At 52.0% G+C, this 20,066-nt stretch overlaps 1 protein-coding gene across 2 annotated transcripts in view; it reads right to left on the bottom strand.

The window, feature by feature from the left end:
• The window catches only part of CACNA1I (calcium voltage-gated channel subunit alpha1 I), a 129,042-nt gene that overhangs the window by 66,899 nt on the left and 42,077 nt on the right, over nt 1-20,066 (bottom strand). For both annotated transcript variants that reach the window (XM_032267162.1, XM_032267163.1), the window contains exons 4-5: nt 19,439-19,572; nt 2,804-2,901 (exon numbers count right to left, since the gene is read on the bottom strand). In XM_032267162.1, coding sequence (XP_032123053.1) covers nt 2,804-2,901; nt 19,439-19,572 — 232 coding nt within the window. The remainder of the gene's footprint in view (nt 1-2,803; nt 2,902-19,438; nt 19,573-20,066) is intronic.

The following is a 20,066-nucleotide window of genomic DNA, read 5'->3' as shown; positions in this document are numbered from 1 at the left end:
ACACACACACACACACACACACACACACACACACACACACACACACACAGAGGCAACCAGCCCACTCCACTTGGCTTTGCAATAACCCACTGCTTGACTGTGCCCAGAACCAGCTCTTTAGCTTGCCCTCTAGTGACGAGACTGAAAGCTACAGGCTACTGTTGAAAAGACGGTGTCCCAGGGCAGAAGCGGCTCAACCATGAGTAGGAGGATTGTCCCCAGGAAACTCATATTCAAAAAAAGAAGAAAATCAAAAAAAACAGCCCATCAAACCTCTCTAGGAAGCACTTCTAAGAGCCCAATCCACCCCTGTCCTGCCTCAAGTCCCTCATTCCCTGGTGGCTCTAGGCAAGGGACCTGGCACCCAAGGACAAAGCTGTCTGTCCTGTGAAATGAGGGTTAGACCAATGGACCTGCAGCCCCCATGTGCTCCAACAGCCCAGGGCTCCTGTAGAATCGCCCTTGAGTTTATCTGCAGGGACCTTCCAGGGGAACACCAGGTGCTGGAGGGCAAGCGCTCCCAGTGACTCCCCAGTTCTGGTTCTGAGAGACTTTTCAGGTGGAATCAGGCACCACGGATGGAGGCAGAACCTCCCCCAACTCGATGTTCCTTGCTGCCCAGCGGTGGCCACTAGCAGGAGGGGGCCCTGAGAAAAGGCGCGGAGCCTGCTGGGGGCTTCATCTGTAATTGGAGCACACGGGGAAGTTGGGCACAGGGTCAATCCCTGTCTTCCCCAGAGGCCAGAGCAGGCTGGTGCTGGGGACCAGGAGTGACCTCCACCTCCGGGAAGCAGCTTAATGAGCTCCCCACACAGCAGGAGAGGAGCCAGGAGGAGCAAAGAGGACCAGGAGGGGGAGGCACAGGCGCCACACACATGCTGAAGACGCACACTGCCACCCTCCTGGTCACCTTGCTCCACAGACATCCTGCAGCATGGCCTCCCCCACCAGGCCAGGCCTGCCCAGACTGACCAGTGAATTTTTCAATCCCGGGGTCAGGTGAGCACCACAGGGTGCTCAGGATAAATGGATGTCAGAGGTTGGCTGGGTGGGGTGGGTGACAGAGCCCCAAGGCCCCAGGGCTGGGAATTAGGGGAGTGGGGACAGCACTGTCTGTGAGGAGGAGCAGGTGCCAGAACACCTATCCTCTTCGCCGATGGGAAAACTCATCAGCCTGGCTAAGGACAGACAGAACTCTGTTCAGACTCCAATCCTGCCACTGCATGGCTGTGTGACTTTGTACGAGCCACTTTTAAATTTCTCTGAGCCTCACACAGGCTACTGAGCCATCAGATGTCAAGTTCCTGGACCCCAGGAGGTGGGTAGGTGCCTATAAAAACCCACCCAGGCATGGTGGCTCATGCCTGTAATCCAAGCACTTTGGGAGGTCAAGGCAAGCGGATCACCTGAGGTCAGGAGTTCGAGAGCAGCCTGACCAATATGGTGAAACCCCATCTCTACTAAAAGTACAAAAATTAGCTGGGTATGGTGGCACATACCAGTAATCCCAGCTACTCGGGAGAATGAAACAGAAGAATTGCTTGAACCCAGGAGGTAAAGGTTACAGTGAGCTGAGATGCGCCACTGCACTCCAGCCAGGGCAACAGAGTGAGAGCAAGACTCTGTCAAAAAAAAAAAGCTCCTGGAAGGCACGCAGGGTCCTCGTCCTCTCCTTCCCCAATCTCCACCCCATCCCTAACAGAGAGCAGTGAGGAATCAGAAGACCGAGCGGGCTCCAGCTGTTGCTACTCACTGGCAAAGCATCCCTGGGCAGGGAACCTTGTGTCTCCACGTCTTAGTCTTTTTCATCTATAAAATGGGAACTGCTCACCTCCCTCAGCGTGATTGTAAGGCTCAAAACAGGTCATGGACATGAAAACTCTACAAGGCTGGGCAGATGTCAGGGCTTATGGTTGCACAATAACTTCTTTTAATACTAGGTGAGTGGACAGGTAATTGGATGTGTGGGTGGATCTCTGGGTGACTGCGCAGATGGATGAATGGACAAATGGAAGGATGAACAGATGGATGGATGGATGGATGGATGGATGGATGGATGGATGGATGCATGGACAGGTGGATGGGTGGACAGGTAGATGGATGGACATGTAGATGGATGGACAGGTGGATGGGTGGACAGGTGGATGGATGGACATGTAGATGGATGGACAGGTGGATGGATGGAAGGATGAGTGGATTAATGGGTGGGTGAATGGATGGATGGATGGATGGGTGGGTGGATGAACGGATGGATGGATGGATGGATAGATGGATGGATGGATGGATGGACAGGTGGATAGGTGGACAGGTGGATGGATGAACAGGTGGCTAGGCATATGGGTGAGTAGGTACGTGGACCTGTGTTAGTTCGTGACAGAGATCAAGTTCTAAATCAGTCAGCTCAAATGAGGGAGTCAGGTTTCATTGCCCCAGGGAAATGCTCTACAGTGTTCTCCTTTAAACTAAGCAACTTCTTTTCCTACAGGTGCTCACCTTGACATCCTATGAGAACCACTCCCCTACGAACCCTTTGTCCCCAAAAAGCTAGCCTCCTCAGCATGTTCTCCAAACTCTCCTAGGATTCAGAGGCATCAGGGAAACCTGCCAGTGTCTTCAGACCCATGAGCTCCATAGGAGCAGGGCACATCTGTGCAGACACCACAGGATCCTGCACCCACCCGGGCCCTGGTCAGTTTTCTCCTAGTTAATGAAGCAGGGTGGGGGATGGGCACTGGCTAGGTAGGCCAGGGATACCCAGGGATGGGTCATCCAGGAATGTGTGGACAGGGAGGGGCTGACTCACTGGGCACGCGGTTGATGGCTTTGAGGGGCCTCAGGACGCGCACGGTGCGGATGGCTGACAGGTTGATGTTCTGAAGGTCCAGGGAGTACTCGACCATCCTGTGGAGAAAGGGGAGAGTGAGGGATGGTGCTGGAGGCCAGCTGGGGCCAGGGCCCGGGCCACAGCATTCTCCAGCCACCTGCACACACCTGCCTGGACAAGCAAGTAAAAACAGCAGTCGGATCCCCAGCTACACCCGGGCAGCATGCAGCCTGGCGCTGCTTCTCCAGCCCTTGTCTCCTCCTCTGTAAATGGTGTTGGTGACAGATGTGGGCAGGGGCTAAGGGCATGAAGGGAGCACAGATGTTGCTCCCCCCGTGTGCCCAGCACTGAGCCAGGCGGCTCCTGCCCTTCAGGTCCATCCTTCTGGCCCGTGACTCATGTCAGCCCCAGCTTCCAGAGCAGCCTCTGAAAGCAGGAGGAACAGCTCCTGCACCAAACAGCTCCACGCCCCACACCCCTTCCATGCTCAACCAGCCCTGCAGCTCTTTGGAGGCAGTTTGCCTCCTCCAGGAAGTCTTCCCAGATCTCCCACAAGAGGCAGATCTCTGAGGTCCCCTCACGGTGGAAGCACAGAAAACCTCAGTTGGGGGGACTGGGAGATGGGCCTGGCCTACATTCCCAGGATGACCCCCGGGCCCCCATCACCAGACCCTTCCCCGGGCACCTCCCACCTCAGGACTTCAGCGCTGCCGCCAGCTCCACCTGTCACCCCCCACGTCACCACTGTCAGTAGGAAATGAAGGCTTTTCCTACACACTGAGCAAACCTGTCTGACTGTTGTGAAGTGCCGCCCCCTCCCGCTGCTTGAAGAATCATTGAGTGAAAGCTCCATTCCCTGAAATGCAGCCACCATCCATCCCCCACCCTCTGGAGTGCAGGCTCAGGCTCCTGCATGCACTCACGCACACACACCTCCACACCTGTGTGCACACAGTCACACACATGCACACACAGAGCCACAAACACGCACACAACCACACACAGTCACACACTCGCACACAACCACACCTGCACAGTCACACACACACACACAACCACACACACACAACCACCCCTGCACACACACACAGTCACACACTGGCACACAACCACACACTCGCACACAACCACACCCGCACACACAGACATAAACACACGCACACCTGCACACACACATTCCCTTCTTGGACATCCTCATACATGCACACTCCTACTCAAGCCCAAATCCAGATGATGGGGAGTGACCCAAAAAAGTGAGAGACCTAGAGCTAGAGACAGAGACCTTGGGGACCTGATGGGGAGGGAGGAAAGAGGGAGGGGGAGCTGGCAGAGAGCAGGGAGGGATGAGGGGGGCAGGAGAAGGAGTAGGAGGAGGGAAAAGGGGTGGGGGAGGGGCAGGAAGAGGAGGCGGTGCTGGGGGCAGCAGCCAGCCCGAGAGGGTGAGGCCCACGGTGACCTGGAAGGGGCAGCAAGGGAGCGGGGCTGCGTGAGGATTCTTCGCGTGGGTGAGCCCAACTGTCATTTTCACATTTTGTAGAAAGAGCTCTCCAGGCAGCCGGGAGACACGTGTGACGGAGGGGCTGCGGGGGTGGCACACACAGGCACACAAACAGGCGCCGGCACCCTCGGGGCCCAGGACTGCCGAGTCCATCGCAGGCAGCCAGGCCTGGCTCCGGCTGGGCCCCCGCCCTCACCATGCCCCTCCCCCACAGAGGCGGCCCTTACTCCTCCTGCCTTGATCATCATCCAGATCCTGTGGGGAAGCAGATTGGGGAGAGGGGTTGGGGGGGAATCAGTCCCTAGGGAGAGCTGGGAACCGCCCCCCCCAGGCTCGGTTCATGCTTTGCTGGGTGAGCTGGAGGTGGGGGCTCCCAGCCAACACCAGCCTGAACCCACTCACGTGCTGCCTCCCCAGCGCCCAGAAGGCACACCTGCCCAGCTCTGGCAGACGTTCATTGAGGACTTGTTCCCATCCCCATGAAGTCTCGCCATGAAAATAAACAGATGCCTGAAAGATGGATGGGTAGACAGAAAAGCCACAGCTGTTTCAGGCCCTACTGGGTGCTGGGCACTGTTCTCTCTGCCTGCAGTAAGCCATTTCAATCTCCACACATGTAAGCGCGGGGCCCATTACCTCTCCTGCCGCAGCCTCCCTCCGTTCCAGACCAGGGCAAACCACATCCAGGACTGGCTCGCTGAGAGAGCCCTTGGGACGACCCCCTGCTGGTCCATAACTCCCCTCCCCCACACGGCCACACAGCTTCCTTCCCCGCCAAGTCTAGGACTGTGGCTCCTAGTTAAGTGAGGGCACCAACCACGGCCCCTGCCCCAGGATAGGCTGGGGGATGAGAATGTCCCCGTGCAATTCAGCCCCTTGATGATAAAAAATGTTTTCTTGCATTTTGTGTTTCTCTACAACAAGGGGTGGCAGGAAGAGGCTGACCCCAGGGTCCTCAATGAGATACAAGTTGTGACCGGATGTCACAGAGGCCCATGATGACCCAGTTAGTAACCTTAGGGTCTGAACACCTTCCAGACCTCAGCCTTGCCACAGGCGGCTGATCAGACACGTCTCAATTTTTCCTGAAGGCCACCTGGGATGGAAGAACTATCTCCCTCCCCTTCTCTTTCCACCCTGGTGACAGCCAAGACAGCTGGGACTTCCTGCCCACATTCCAAAAAGAGAAGGTAAAGAAGGGCCACCCTGTGGGCTGACTCCCCTCAGGCCCCAAATAAGACATCACCTACGGGAGTGAGAAATTAATTCCTAATTACACAGTTACTTTATCACGCAACTTCAGTGCTAAAAGTCTAAAAAAGAAATCAACAAACCCCCCCACTACCTCCTGTCAGCTCCTAAACGCTTAATTAGGTAAGTAATGTTGCTTTAAAGAGAGCACTTCCATCCTGAAGTCACCCCAGGAGGAGGTGGCTGTCTTCTGGGGAGAGGGGCTCGGGTGTGGCCAGGCTGTAGGAGGGGCCGTGCCAGGGAGAACAGGGAGGGTGGGCATCATTTCTCCCCAGCACCCTGAACTCCAGCCTTATTCCTCAAAGAGCCTCCCTCTCCTGCTCCTGGCTCCTAGCAGAGGTCCATCCAAGGATCCCATGACCCCAGCCAGCCCACTATGGTTGGCTCAGGACAGGCACATGATCTCAGGCAGGCCGTGAGGGCAGCACAGCTCATGAGCAGCGTCTGTGGGGAAGAGGCCCTCTCCCTGGCTGAGCCGCTGCCTGGAAACCCAGAGGCCACCATGGCTCCGTGGTGGCCTGAGAATTTTGCCAACACAAAGGAGGGCTGAAGCAAGAGCTGGAGAAAGGTGGGCTCCTTTCTCCTGACCGCATGCTGTGTCAGGATCCAGCTGGGCCTGGATCCCCTGACCTCCCTCTGCTCTCCATGGTTACCTGAGCCAGTCCTTTCCTTTTGGGTTCTAGGTCCTGCTTGCACTGTGTTTCTGTTCACTAGAACTCAGGGTCCTGGTTGGTTTAGAAAGGTTGTCTGAGCACTCGCTACCTGCCGCAAGCTTCATACCCCTTCCCTCAGGTACTCTTCCCTCCGTTGGACTACGGTGCCCACTGCAGATGAGGAAACTGAGGCATAGAAGGGGCCCGTGTCAGGCCAGGCATGGTGGCTCACACCTGTAACCCGAGTACTTTGGAAGGCCGAGGCAGGCGAATCGCCTGAGGTCAGGAGTTCAAGACCAGACTGGGTAACATGGCAAAATCCTGACTGTACTAAAAATACAAAAAAAAAAATTAGGTGGGCATGGTGGTACATGCCTGTAATCCCAGCTATCTGGAGGCTGGGGCAGGAGACTCACTTGAACCCAGGAGGCAGAAGTTGCAGTGAGCTGAGATTGTGCCACTGTACTCCAGCCTGAGCTACAAGAGCGAAACTCCGTCTCAAAAAAAAAAGGAAGGGATCCATGTCCCATAGCCAAGGGACCCAGGAGCTCTGTGTGACTTGCCCCCTCCCCTACCTCATCAGTCACCGGCAATGCTTTGCCGGAGCAGGCCCTGGCCAGGTGAGCGGAAGGTACGGCGCTCACCACAGCACATGGACCACAGCCAGCATCCCCTGAGGCAGTGCTGCCTTATGGTCAGAGGAGGACGGTGCTGGGTTCCCATCCCAGCTCACTGCTTGTGCACCATGTGACTTTGGGCAAGTCACTGACCTGAAACGTGTTCACATCCAGATCCAGTGCTCAGAACAGGGCCTCACACAAGGAACAGCCAAGAAATGTGAGCTATTATTGTATCACAGCCTCAACTGTTACCTCAGTTCACATGCGCCCACGAGTCACATGAGGCCCTCTCCAGACCCCACCCCCAGCCAGAAATGAGCTCTTCTGCCTGGTGTCCCACTGATCCTCCATGAGGGTACCTCTGGGCGTGCGACCCTGTTCCTCAGAGCGGGGGCTGGCTTGGAGCCCCTGCTGGGTCCCCAGTGCCCAGCCAAGGTTCTGACTTAGAGGCGGACTCCCTGTGGGAGCTTATCAAACAAATGATTTGAGGGACAAGATCAGAAAAAAAAAGCCCAAAAAAAAAAAAAAAGAGCTTGGCTCTGACAAGAAGCCACAAGAAATGACTGAGATTCAACATCTTTCCAGGAAATACCCCGCCCAGGAGATGATTTCTGTGTGTGGCTGATAAAAATAGGGTGTTTCCTCAATCTTCACAAGGGGCCCACGGGGGCTTTCTTAAAATGTTATTTAAGATGTAGCTAATGGAAGGGAAGCTGAGATGCTGGAAATCACAGATCATCTGTCAGGAGGCAGCTCTGGGATGACTCAGGCTTGTGTTGGTTGCTAACTAGACCACCAACCATTGCCAATATCCAGGCACCCAGCACACAGTAGGTTTTCTGTGGAGCACACAGTAGGTGCTCTGTGGAGACAGGGAGGGAAGGAGGAAGAAAAGGAAGAAGGAAATAATGGAGAGAATTTGGGAGTAATAACATTAACCCTTGACTGTGGCCAGCACCTTATGATTTATGGGTCATTTTACCCATTGCTATGGTCTGAATGTTTATATCCACCTAAAATTCATATATTGAGGTTCTGTCCCAAGGTAACGGTATTAGGAGGTGGGGCCTTTGGGGAGGTGATTGGGTCATGAAGGCAGAGCTCTCAAGAATGAGATTATCACCTTTTTAAAACAGGCAAAAGGAAGCTCATCCACCCTTTCATGTGGGGACCCACGCGAGGACTCATCTATTAGGAAGTGGGTGCTTGCCAGACATTGAATCCACCAGCACCTTGATCTTGGACTTCCCAACCTTCAGAACTGTGAGAAATAGATTTCTGTTGTTTATGAGCCACCCAGTTTATGGTATTTTGTTAGAGCACCCCAAACAGACCGAGATATCTGTCTGCATCCATTTTCTGCTGCTAAACAGAAGCAGAAATCCTGGGTGATTTATTTTTAAAAAAGAAATTAATTTGGTTTACGGTTCTGGAGGCTGGAAAGTCCAACATCAAGGGGCTACATCTGGCGAGGGCCTTCTTGCTACGGCATTGCACAGCAGAAGGGCAAGAAAGTGTGTGTGAGAGAGGGAAGGGGCCAAGCTCATCCTTCTTATCAGGATCCCATGCCCACGGTAACCATCCCACTCCCACAATAATGGCATCAATCCATCCAGGAGGGCTGAGTCCTCATGACATGGCCACCTCTCAGCTCTGTTGCACTTTGGATTAGGTTGCCAACACGTGAACTATGAAAGATACATTCAGGCCACAGCAACACCCATAGTCCCTCACACAAACCTATAAGGCCAAAGAACAGAGGTTATTAAGCCCACTTGACAGATGCTCTGAAACCAACTCAGCCCAAGCTCAGAGTACAGAGGGGATTTGGGGGAAGAATGCTGGGTTGGCCACAAAGCCGAAGGATGGGGCTGCAGAGACAGAGCCCAGGCAGGTGGGAACCAGGGCAGCTCCGGGAACCTTGGTGGCAGAAGACCTGGACCTTTCTCCAAGTCTCCATTCAGGTGACTTTACTCCAGTGGTTTATCTCTGGGTAGAGTTGCCAGATAAATAGAAGCTTCCCAGTTAAATCTGAGCTTCAGATAAACAATGAATAATTTTAGTATATGCCTCATGATGTCTGCCTCCCGTGAAACTTAGCTCCATTACTCTAGAGTAGTCTTGGCAGCATGGCAGGTGGGAACCAGAGAGTGGGCTGTGTGGGGCGGAGATGCTTTAGGCTCTGCCAGAGCTTGGGGGAAATGTTCCTCTTAGGGGACTCACCTCACAGCTTTCTGAGGGCTAGTGAGGTTTCCCAAGTCCTCAGAGGCAAATCAACTGCTTATATTTCAGCCTCTGGGAAGGAACCACCCCTTTATGTCACGGGTGAGCATGAGCCCTGGGGGCAGCCAGACCTGAGCAATCCCAGATCTGCTCCATAAAGGCTGTGTGTGTCCTGAGGCAGGCTGCCAACCTCTCTGAGCCTCCATTTTCTCATCTGCAAAATGGGGTTAACAATACTAATTTCTAGGGATTGTGAGGATATAACACCATCATGGGTGTAAAGGAGCCCAGCTCAGTCAGTAAATGATAGTTCATGATAAGCCACCTAAACGGCTTGGTTTCCACCAGCCAGGGTGCCCTTGTGGATTCTGAGAGTAACAAAGCCAGGCCTGGGATCCTCCCTTTCAAGCCTCCCTGTCCAGCCTTCCCACCCTCAGCCACATGGTAGGGGCAGGGCTGACACATCCTGCCAGGGGTGGACCTTCACCTCTGTCTGGCCTATAGGAGCTCTGCCCACCCCACCCTCAGTGATTGGCTCAGGGATGAGAACGTGCCCCATGCCAGCCAATCCAGGCCAAAGAGGCTCAGTTCCAGGATAGGTTGGAACTGCTGGGAAAGGAAAGGCATCTCTGAACTGGAGGGAATCGGCTCTGAGCCCCAGCTGCCTGCCACCAGCCTGCCACGGAGAGAGCTCCAGGAATGGAAGTCAGCACAGACCAGCAGAGCTGTGGAATAGAAGCACACAGGGTCTAGAGACATCTTTCAGGATTCTAGAGCAAGCGGGCCCTGAAGCTGGAGACCCCTTGGCTTTTTAGTAGAGAAGATGTAGACTCCTTTAAACCAGAGTTCCCCTCCCATGTAACAGAGTCCTTCCTGATTCATTATTGACAGGTGTCAGGCACCTTAACCCATGGCCAGAGAATCTCTGGTGACTTCCCCCCATATCGCAGATGACAGCTACCATCCTGTTTCCATGGAAACAAGCCTCCACAGTGACCATCACCCTCTGTCCCACCCCATCCCATATGCAAATAAGAAAAACACACTGAGGTTCCCACGGGAACCTTCCCCAGTCCACGCTCACCCAACGGCAGCTCAGCTTAAAGAAAATGGCTCCAGATACCCTCTCCCCAGCTCTTTAGTGCTTGGGTGCAACAGACAGGAAACAAATATGTAATGATGCCACCACGGCTCTAGGGACTCCGGGTTGATGACTAGCCTTGGCCCTGCCCTCAGAGCACCCAGTGCACCCGAGCATCCACATCTGCAGGGCAGACCTGTAAGTCCAGGATAGATCAGAGTTTAAAGTCAATGACAACACCAGAAGGGTGCCCTGTGGGCTTCACGACGTTTGGAGGGCTTCCTTACCCACCAATAGTGCACACAGAGCATGCAGGAAGGCCAGCTCCAAAGGCTTCTGGGTATCCCAATGATCACCTTCTGATCCCCATGACCACAGCAGGATCTGTTGGCAGGCACTGGGCTCTGTGGAGCTTGCATAGGTTGGTGTTGACTTTAGAGATCTCAACAGACCCCTGTCCCTGCCCAGTCGGCACAGGCAGAGCTCCAGAAGCTCTGACCAAGGCTTGAAGACACGGTAGAGCCACAGCTTTGGTAAAGGGTGGGTGAAGAAACTGAGGCTCAAGGAGAGGAATGTGGCTGACTCAGAGCACCCCCTCCCACCCCATGATGTGCATTCTCTCTTCTGATCTTGCCAGGCCCGAGGAGCAACTCCTATTTGATTTAGCCAAGTTCAATGATGTTTTCTGCTTGCTTAGCCCCGCTGCAGCTCAGGTGTCCATCAGACCCAGTTCTGGCCAAATGCACTAGGGAAGGGAAGGATCCTGGAAAGAAAATCTCATTTTCCTGATCCAAGTGGACATGCCCTGCCACTCTTCACCCTTCCTTCCTGTCTTTAATTCAGACATGACACCCACGGCTTCAGTGGCTGCTTTGTGACCATGAAAGAAGGGCCTGGAAACTCAGGATGTCAGCCCCCACACTGCAGAACTATCACCAGTAACCAGAACTTTGTGTTATGTCAGAAAAACACATTCAGGATTCAGGATTTGCTTGAGCCACTGTGGGTTGGGTTTTCTATTACTTGCAGCCAAATGCATCCCGGACAAATACACCCAGCAAGTCACGCTGAACCAGGTCCCCATCCTAACTGGTGGAGCCAACTTCTCAAGGTTCAACTCCTGACTCTGCCCCTTACCAGCCTGTAACCTCAGGCAAGTTACTCCCTGTCACTGTGCCTCATCTGTGAGGTGGAACTGACCACAGCCCTCCAGGGATTGTCTGACCATTCAGTAAGATGGTGCACAGTGTTGGCGCCACTGTGAGCACTCAGCAGTCAGTGTCCTTATTTTTATCACACTCCTGGAGGAAGCATCAGAGGATTCAATTCCCTTTGCCTTTTAAAGTCCCACTGATGGGGCACTTTGGACAAAAGGAACTCTTCGGCCAGCAGCCTCAGCAGGGACATACCTGCCTGATCTTTCTAGAAAGCCCTAGCCCAGAGCTGAGGAACAATTCTTAGTGGCTTTTTGTTTCCCAAGAGCCTGTAAGAATCAGGCTGGAGAAGCTGTCCCCAGCGGGCATTCCAGAGACCAGGTTTCCGGGATACAATAAATCCCTTTTATTTGTTTATTTATTTATTTTTTGAGACAGAGTCTTACTCTGTCACCCAGGCTGGGGTACCGTCACCCAGGCTGGCATGATCTTGGCTCACTGCAACCTCTGCCTCCCAGGCTCAAGCAATCCTCCCACCTCAGCCTCCTCAGTAGGCAAGAGCCACCACACCCAGCCCAGGGTACAATGAGTCCTAACCTGTCCTCTCCTCACCCTTTAGCCAAGGTGCTAAATTACTGATGTTACTGGTATCTTTATTAGTACTATCAATGATCATAGAAATTCTTTTTTAAAAAATGTTTTAAAGAGATGGGCTGTTGCTGTGTTGCCCAGACTGATCTCGAACTCCTGGGCTCAAGAAATCCTCCCACCTCAGCCTCCCGAGTAGCTGGAACAATGGGCACACACCACTGCATTGAGTGATCACAGAAGTTCTGTGTTTGTTTTTTGTTTTTTTGAGATGGAGTCCTGCTCTGTCACCCAGGCTGTAGTGCAGTGGCACGATCTCGGCTCACTGTAACCTCTACCTCCGGGGTTCAAGCAAGTCTCCTGCCTCAGCCTCCTGAGTAAATGGGATTACAGGTGCCCACCACCAAACCAAGACTAATTTTTGTATTTTTAGTAGAGATGGGGTTTCACCATGTTGGCCAGGCTGGTCTCAAACTCCAGACCTCAGGGGATCTGCCTGCCTCAGCCTCTCAAAGTGCTGGGATTACAGGCATGAGCCACAGCATCTGCCCAATCACAGAAGTTCTTACATGGAGTTCCCACTGTTCTGTTCACAAAGTACTTCTACCTGTCATGAGAATTATTCAAATCCTGGACACAGATGCAGAGATGGAGCCCTCCCTATTTCTCTTCCCGTTCCTGCAGTTCCCAGACTAGGAATCATGACTTCTACCTTTCAGTGGTCCTGATTCCGGGCCACTGTGACAGTCAAATGGGCTGTGGTTTCTCTGTAGGTGGCCCACAGACCACATCAGGGCCACCTGGGCATTTGGTTAAAATGCAGATTTCTAGGCTCTGCCATGCCTGCTGGTACTGGATCCCTGAGCTAAGGCCCAGAAATCTGCATTTTATCACACGCCCCAGTGATCCTGCTGCTCCCCGAAGTTGGAGGAGCATTGCGAGGGGGTGAAAGGCTGTGCATGTGTTTAGGGAGTATAGCAATTGCCAATTCCCCATCTGTGCACACCCCTCCCTCAGCTATTCCATTCTCCACATGGTCAGAAGCTCTTGGAGTCTTTCAGATGTAAGGTGGCTCCTGTTCTCTGTACTTATCCAAGGCAGGGCCTGCACCGGCTGTCCTTGGCAAGCCTCCTTCTGGTAAGGTCCCAGAAGCCTCACCTTCCACCCCTGGCTCACCCCCAGAGACCAGGCATCAGAATTATTGGGGAAGCTTTTAACAGAGGTGGCCAGGCTCCTCCCCACAGGTGGCAATGGCCATTTTGTTTCTGGCGGGGGGAGGAGATAGAATTACCAGCATGCTGCAGCAAGGGAGACACACAGCTAAAGAACATCTCAAGTTCAACAAGAATGTGATTGAGTAGTTCATGACCTCCTAATGGACAGAGGCAGCAAAGTGTAGCTTAAATGGTAAGACAAAGAGTTGGGTTTGGCCAGGCGCAGTGGCTCATGCCTGTAATCCCAGCACTTTGGGAGGCCAAGGTGGGTGGATCACTTAAGGTCAGGAGTTCAAGACCAGCCTGGCCAACATGGTGAAACCCCGTCTCTACTAAAAATACAAAAACTAACCAGGCATGGTGGTGCATGCCTGTAATCCCAGCTACTCAAGAGGCTGAGGCGTAAGAATTGCTTGAACCCAGGAGAAAGAGGTTGCAGTGAGCTAAGATGGTGCCACTGTTCTCTAGCCCGGGCAACAGAGAGAGACCTTATCTCAAAAAAGAAAGAAAAAGAAGGAAGAAAGGGAGGGAAAGAAAGAAAGAAAAAGAGAGAGAAAAGGAAGGAATGAAAGAAAGAAAGAGAGAGAAGGAAGGAAAGAAGAAAGAAAGAGAAAGAAAGAGAGAGAGTTGAGTTCAAGCAGACATGAATAGAATTGATGGCCAGGGCTTTGTCACACACTGGAAGAGTCTAGTGCAGGGCCACAGGACTTGCCGTCCTGAGCTGTGTGAGTACCTGGAATGAGTGGCTGCATCAGGACTCCAAGAGGCCACTGTGAGATGAAATCAACAGCAATAAGTGCAAAGTTTGTCATGTGGGTTTTAAAAATGACCGACTTTTAGTTCCAGGGTAGGAGAGACCTGGTCTGGAGAGTGAACATGACCTGATGGCAAAAGGGAGCATAGCCACTCCCCAGATCACCACAATCCCGCACTTCACTGGGGCGAGGGCCGCCCATTCTCTCTACCCCATAAGCCGCCATCGGGAGGGTGGGATCCCGTCCTCCTGCCAGGGACAGAGACAGCCTGAAGCGAGTCCAGCAGGTGAGCGATGAACGCTGTCCTTTGACAAATGGTGGGAAGGCTGGAGACATTTCATCTAGAAGGGGAGACTTGAGGAGGACAGGAGCCGCCCCCAACTTCCAAAGGACAGCCGCGAGTTTGTCAGTGATGCCATTCCTGCAGCCTCTGGGCCCTTCCTGTGCAGTGAAGGCCTTGCCCCTTCTCTGGCCTCGTCTCTTAGCACCCACCTCACAGAAACCCTGGGCTCCAGCATCCACTGTCACTCACCTTTCCCTTCCGCATAGGCCCTCTCAGGCCTCCCCCCACCTGAAACTCCCTTTCCGCAGCCCTCTGCCTGGCCAGCTCTTACCACCCTCAGATCTGTCCCTCAGGGCGATATATAGTGACACCCCCCCCCAATTAAAATCAGGGCCCCATTCCATGACCTGATGACTTTCTATACTTCTCGACAACAGCATGGATGCAAATTTAGACTTTAGCTGCGGTGATGTGTTTTATTTCTGTTTTCCAAACTAAAAGTTCCATGAAATCACAAAGGGTGTGTCTTGTTCATCTTTGTGCCCCCACTACCCTGCACAAGGCCTGGCATGCAGTAGGTGCTCAATAAATGCTGATGTAGTGAATGAATGAATGGTACCACCCAGTAGGAGCCACAGGAAGATCCGTTTCAGCTTCGTGAAAGAGCATTCTAGTGTTTTTGGCTGTCCCAGTTTGAGACTGGTCACCTGGTGAGGCACTGCGCGCCCTGCAGGGGCAGCTTGGGAGCAGAGACAGGCCCCAGCTCTCAGACACACCTGCCATGAGGGTTATATCAGATGTAGAGATGAAGGCTGTGACCTCTAAAGAGCCTTCCAACTTGGAGGTGCTATGCCTGCCTCCGCAGCTTGAAGAAAGAGCTAGTAAGTAATTAGGGGAAGGGGAGGTGCAGGAAGGGAGGAAACATCCTTGGGATGCCAAGACGGTTACTCAGGAAACAGAACATTTATAGCACCAAGCCTGGGGGGGACTTCGGGGGATGGATGGGCGGCTCTGGGGACAGGTCTTGGGTGGGAGCGGGACTGGAGGGCTGGGCTCTGGAGCCGGGATTGTGACTCCCCATCCTGTCCTCTCCACCTACGCCATCCTTGAGTACAAAGAATGGGAATGACCTTGAGCATAGGGTACTCTTGTCCACCTGAGTCCTGGAATCCAGCACATAGCTGGGCAGTGAGTGTTCATGATTCTATCAAAAAAGTCAGCTGAGCGTGATGGTTCACACCCGTAACCCCAGCACTTCCAGAGGCCAAGGTGGGAGGATCACTTGAACCCAGGAGGTCACATAGTGGGACCCGTCTCTACAAAAAAATGAAAAACTAAAAAAAAGTTAGCCGGGCATGGGGTGCGTGCCTGTAGTCCCAGCTACTTGGGAGGCTGGAGTGGGAGGATCACCTGAGTCCAGGGAGGTTGAGGCTGCAGTCAGCTGTGATCACACCACTGCACACCAGCCCGGGTGACAGAATGAGACCGTCTCAAAAAAAAAAGTCTCCTTTGCATCTGTCCCCCAGTCGAGACCACCTACATCATGCTTGGGCTTGGTGCAAATGAAGATGCAGGGACCTTTGTTCATAAATGATGAAGAATTTCAAAATAGCAGAATGCGATAGCAGGGTGCGGACCCAAGCATGAGCGCCCTGTGCGACTACATACGTTGCATGTCAGCCCCACCCCCAGCCCTCCCTGATCTCCCAAGGATGCTAGACTGCAGACCTAGCGTCATCCAGCCTCCATCTCCAGGACCAAGAGAACATGTCAAACTGAGACCTCGCCATGATGCTGAAACTAGGCAGCTCCTCACCCTGCTTAACTTAGAACCTCGTCGTCTTTATTTCTAAATTCAAGCAGACAGGAAAGAATCGATAAGCAATACAGAAGGCTTCAAGTCAAAAGGGCAGCATGGGGGTGGCCACGGGACGCAGACAGTGGAGCCAGCAGAACAAATGACTTACTGGAAACAAGAGTTAGGAAAAAGTATCCTAGAACTTGGAAATATGGTAAAGAGAGGGCACTATTTCTCACAATGTCATTTTGCACATAATTTAACAGGCCATTTAAATATTATTTCACTATCCAGGGGTAATATACCTTTGTTTGGTTCACAACTTCCTGTTCACTAAAGGTCTGGATTCTGTGAAATTACATATTAACTTGTAGATTTTTATCTGGCAGAGATATATGTGATTTCTGCCCAAAAGAAAAGATAACCCCAAAAGTTATGGTTTATTACCCTGTAGGTCATTAACCAGCTTTGACTCCAACCTCAATTTCTTCTTGCATTCTTTCTCCAATGTCTGTTTTCCTAATTCTTCTGATTACCATCTGCTGAGTTCCCACTCCTTAACAAGCTGGATAAATTTGCCATATATGTTGATGCTAAGATTTGTGTAAGGGTCACTTTTTTTTTACCTTTTCAGAAATTATACTTTGACCCAGGGTTACTTCCAGAATCACAAGAAGACTTTTAAGAAGCCTAATTAGTATATAAGGAGATTCAGGTGAATAATGTAGCCATAAAATAAGAACAGGCATCCATAAAACAAGAACAGGCACAAGGTGCTCTGAAAAACAAGAAATCCAAAAACAAGAAGTATTCTCAGGAATTAAAAAGACACTGAGGAAATGAATTATTCCACAAGGACAGTAATAGGGGAAAGGACATTGCTGAAAAGCCCACTTGTGATTCAGAAGCCGAAGTCAAAGAATTCTCTCATATTACAGACAAAATCTGTGAAAGAAAAGAGGAAAGGCATGGAGAAAAGATAGAGGACAGAAACATCCATATAACGCGAATTCCAGAAAGAGACAGCAGAGAAGAATGGGCCATAGACAAAAAAGAGATGGAAGAACTTTCTTCTGAGATGAAGGAAAGCCTGAGTCTTTTTTTTTTTTTTTTTTTTTTTTAGACGGGGTCTCGCTTTGTTGAAGGCTAGAGTCCAATGCCGTGATCACTGCTCACTGCAGCCTCAACCTCCTGGGCTCAAGGAATCTCCTGCCTCAGCCTCCTGAGTAGCTGGGACTACAGGTGTGCACCACCACACCAACTAATTTTTTGTTTTTTGTAGAGATGGGGTCTCATTATGCTGCCCAGGCTGGTCTCAAACTCCTGGGCTCAAGTAATCCTCTTGCCTCGACCTCCCAAAGTGCTGGGATTACAGGAGTGAGCCACTGAGCATGGCCAAAAGCACCAGTCTTGAGTTCTCTAAGGTCTCACTTAGATCTGCCCTAGAGAAAGGTCTGATTCTGAAGGTAAAGAGAAAAGTCCACAAGCTTCTAGTTCAGAAAAAGCAGGTCATCTTCCAAGAAAGAGGAACCAGACCTGTACTGGACTCACCTACACTACTATAGTGTAGGTTTGAATGGCAGGATATGTGCAGGGTTCTGACTCTACAACAGCATAAATAACTGTCCTCCACACTCAAAGATCAGAGGAATATATGTTTGGACAGGCAAGATTGAAAAATAACACTGTCCAAAAATCTCTTCTTTAAAATCTACTTAAGGGTGTTCTCCAGCCAAACCAGAATGACAATGAGAAGAAAGTGACTAAGAGGGGGATACAGTGCTCAGGAAACCAGAGTAGCTTCCTTTCAGGTCTAAGTGACTGAATGCCGTGACTGAGAGAAGAAGCTGAGAGGCCAGATGCAGTGGCTCACACCTGTAACCCCAGCACTTTGGGAGGCTGAGGTGGGAAGATAGCTTGAACCCAGGAGTTCAAGACCAGCCTGGGCAACATAGCGAGAAAAGAAAAGCAAGAAAATCTGGGGAGAAAAAAATATCTCTATAAAAAAGAAAAGAAAAATTAGCCAAGGTTGGTAGCACATGCCTGTAGTCCCAGCTACTCAAGAGGCTGAGGTGGGAGGATCCATTGAGCCTGGGAGGTCAAGGCTGCAGTGAGCTGTGATTGCACCACTGCACTCCAACCTGGGTGACAGAGTGAGAACTTGTCTCAGAAAAGTTGAAGGAAGGAAGGGAGGGAGGGGGGGAAAGAAAGAAAAAGAAGGGAAGAAAGAAAGAAGAAAAGAGAAGGAAAGAGAAAGTAAGAAAGAGAGAGGGAGGGAAGGAAGGAAGAGAAAGAAAGAGAGAGAAAAAAAGAGAGAGGGAGGGAGTGAGGAGGGGGAAGGGAGGGAAGTGGGAGAAGGAAAGGGAGGGAGTGAGGGGTGGGAAAGCAAGCTTAGAAGTAGTGTTAACTTTTTAAAAACCCTAGTGAAACAAATCACCTCGCTTCGGAACATATCTGTGGAATTTAGCAGATCCTTGGTGGGATTCTCATGCCCTGATTGCCGGTGTCAGCCATGCGTCTACTGAATCGAAAAGGTCACACCTCCTCGATGGCATTCTACACACAAGGTCGCACACATACACTGACACACACACTCATACATCTCTCTCACACACAGGCTTACAGCCTCCTTTTCCTCTCTCCCCTGCCCTAATGACCCATCCCTGAGTATGGTTAACGCCCCCTCATCCTTCAGCTCTCCGGCATCATCTCCTCAAGAAGCCCTCAAGCCCCCAAGTCCCCAGCTTGGCTCAGTCGGGCTCTGGCGTAAAATGCTCTCAGTAAACCACATGCTTTGCCCAGCACCTTGGTCCCCACGTGGGAAGGCACACCCACTGGCATAGCGGTGGGCACCTCCCTGAGACAGGAGTGGAAAGGAAGGCCTGGCTTGCTTTCCTCCTTGCCCCCAGCAGCTAGGACAGCACCAACACTGGGAAGCAGCTTGTCGGTGGATGAATGCATGGATGAGTTTGACCCCAGGAAAGCAGGCACAAGGCCCAGAACAGGGTCCCAAGATGCTCCAGATGGGCTCAGCTGTCACCAGGCCTGTCCCTGATGGCAGCTTGTGTCTTGGTAGAAATAACCACAGTTTGGAGTCAGAAAGTGCTTAAGTCTGTGCTTGTCTCTGGCGTGCTGAGTGATCCAGGATAGTAATCCTACCAGCTAGCGTTTATTGGGTGCTCATTTTGATGCAGCTACTCTTATTATTCCCCTTTTCAGATGAGGAAATGAAAGCTTAGCAAGGTTCAGTGACTTTCTCAAGGTCGGATCGTTAATTAGCATAAACACACCAGTATTCACTGGCGGTGCTGGAAGACACATAACCTAGGAAGGGAGGAAAGAACGACTGTCTGTCCATCACTCCTCCCAGCCCCGGGGGTCCAGGAGGGTCCCACACATCACCATAAAGCCTCATCACCATCACCAAGAAGCCCTGGGTTCTCTAAATTCTATCTGGCGTGCACCGAGGCTGGGACCTGCCTGACGTGCTACCTACCCTGCCATGACGATGAAGAAATCCAGGCGGTTCCAGGTGTCCCCGAGGTAGCACTTCTTGCCAAAAATGCCCAGGGCCACCATCTTGAGCACCATCTCCATGGCAAAGAAGATGAAGATGAAGTCATCAAAGACCTGCAGAGGCAGAAGGAGGGAAGCAAGGGACAAGGTGAGGCTGCAGAGCGGGGCCCAGGATTTGGATCCACAGTGTGAGGTGGGGACACGGCATGGATGCAATGGGCCTGGGAAATACCCAGAAACTCCTCCTGGGCAGGAGGAGAACCTCAGTGATCCCTGTCCAACGCAGGCATTTCGCAGATGAGGAGATTGTGGCCCAGAGAGGGGAATGAGTTTGCCCAAGAACATACAGCCCATTCTATCTGTGCTCTAAGCCTGGGAACAGATAGAAGAGCCCCAGATAGGGATGGGGTGAGGGGCCAGCCCATATTCTCCCTAATAATTATAAAGCACTGGCTACACACTTGACCCCCATTCTCTCTCCTAATTGTCACAAGGACCCCCATGGGTCCATTTTACAGATAAGAAAACAGAGACTCAGAGAGATTAAGCAACTTGCCCCAGGTCACACAGCAGATAAGTGGCAGAACCAGGATTGAAACTCCGATGGA

Source organism: Sapajus apella, unplaced genomic scaffold (assembly GCF_009761245.1).
Source record: "Sapajus apella isolate SASKATOON/1434 unplaced genomic scaffold, GSC_monkey_1.0 scaffold166, whole genome shotgun sequence".
NCBI lineage: Eukaryota > Metazoa > Chordata > Mammalia > Primates > Cebidae > Sapajus > Sapajus apella.
This window is presented reverse-complemented; position numbering and strand designations above follow the sequence as displayed.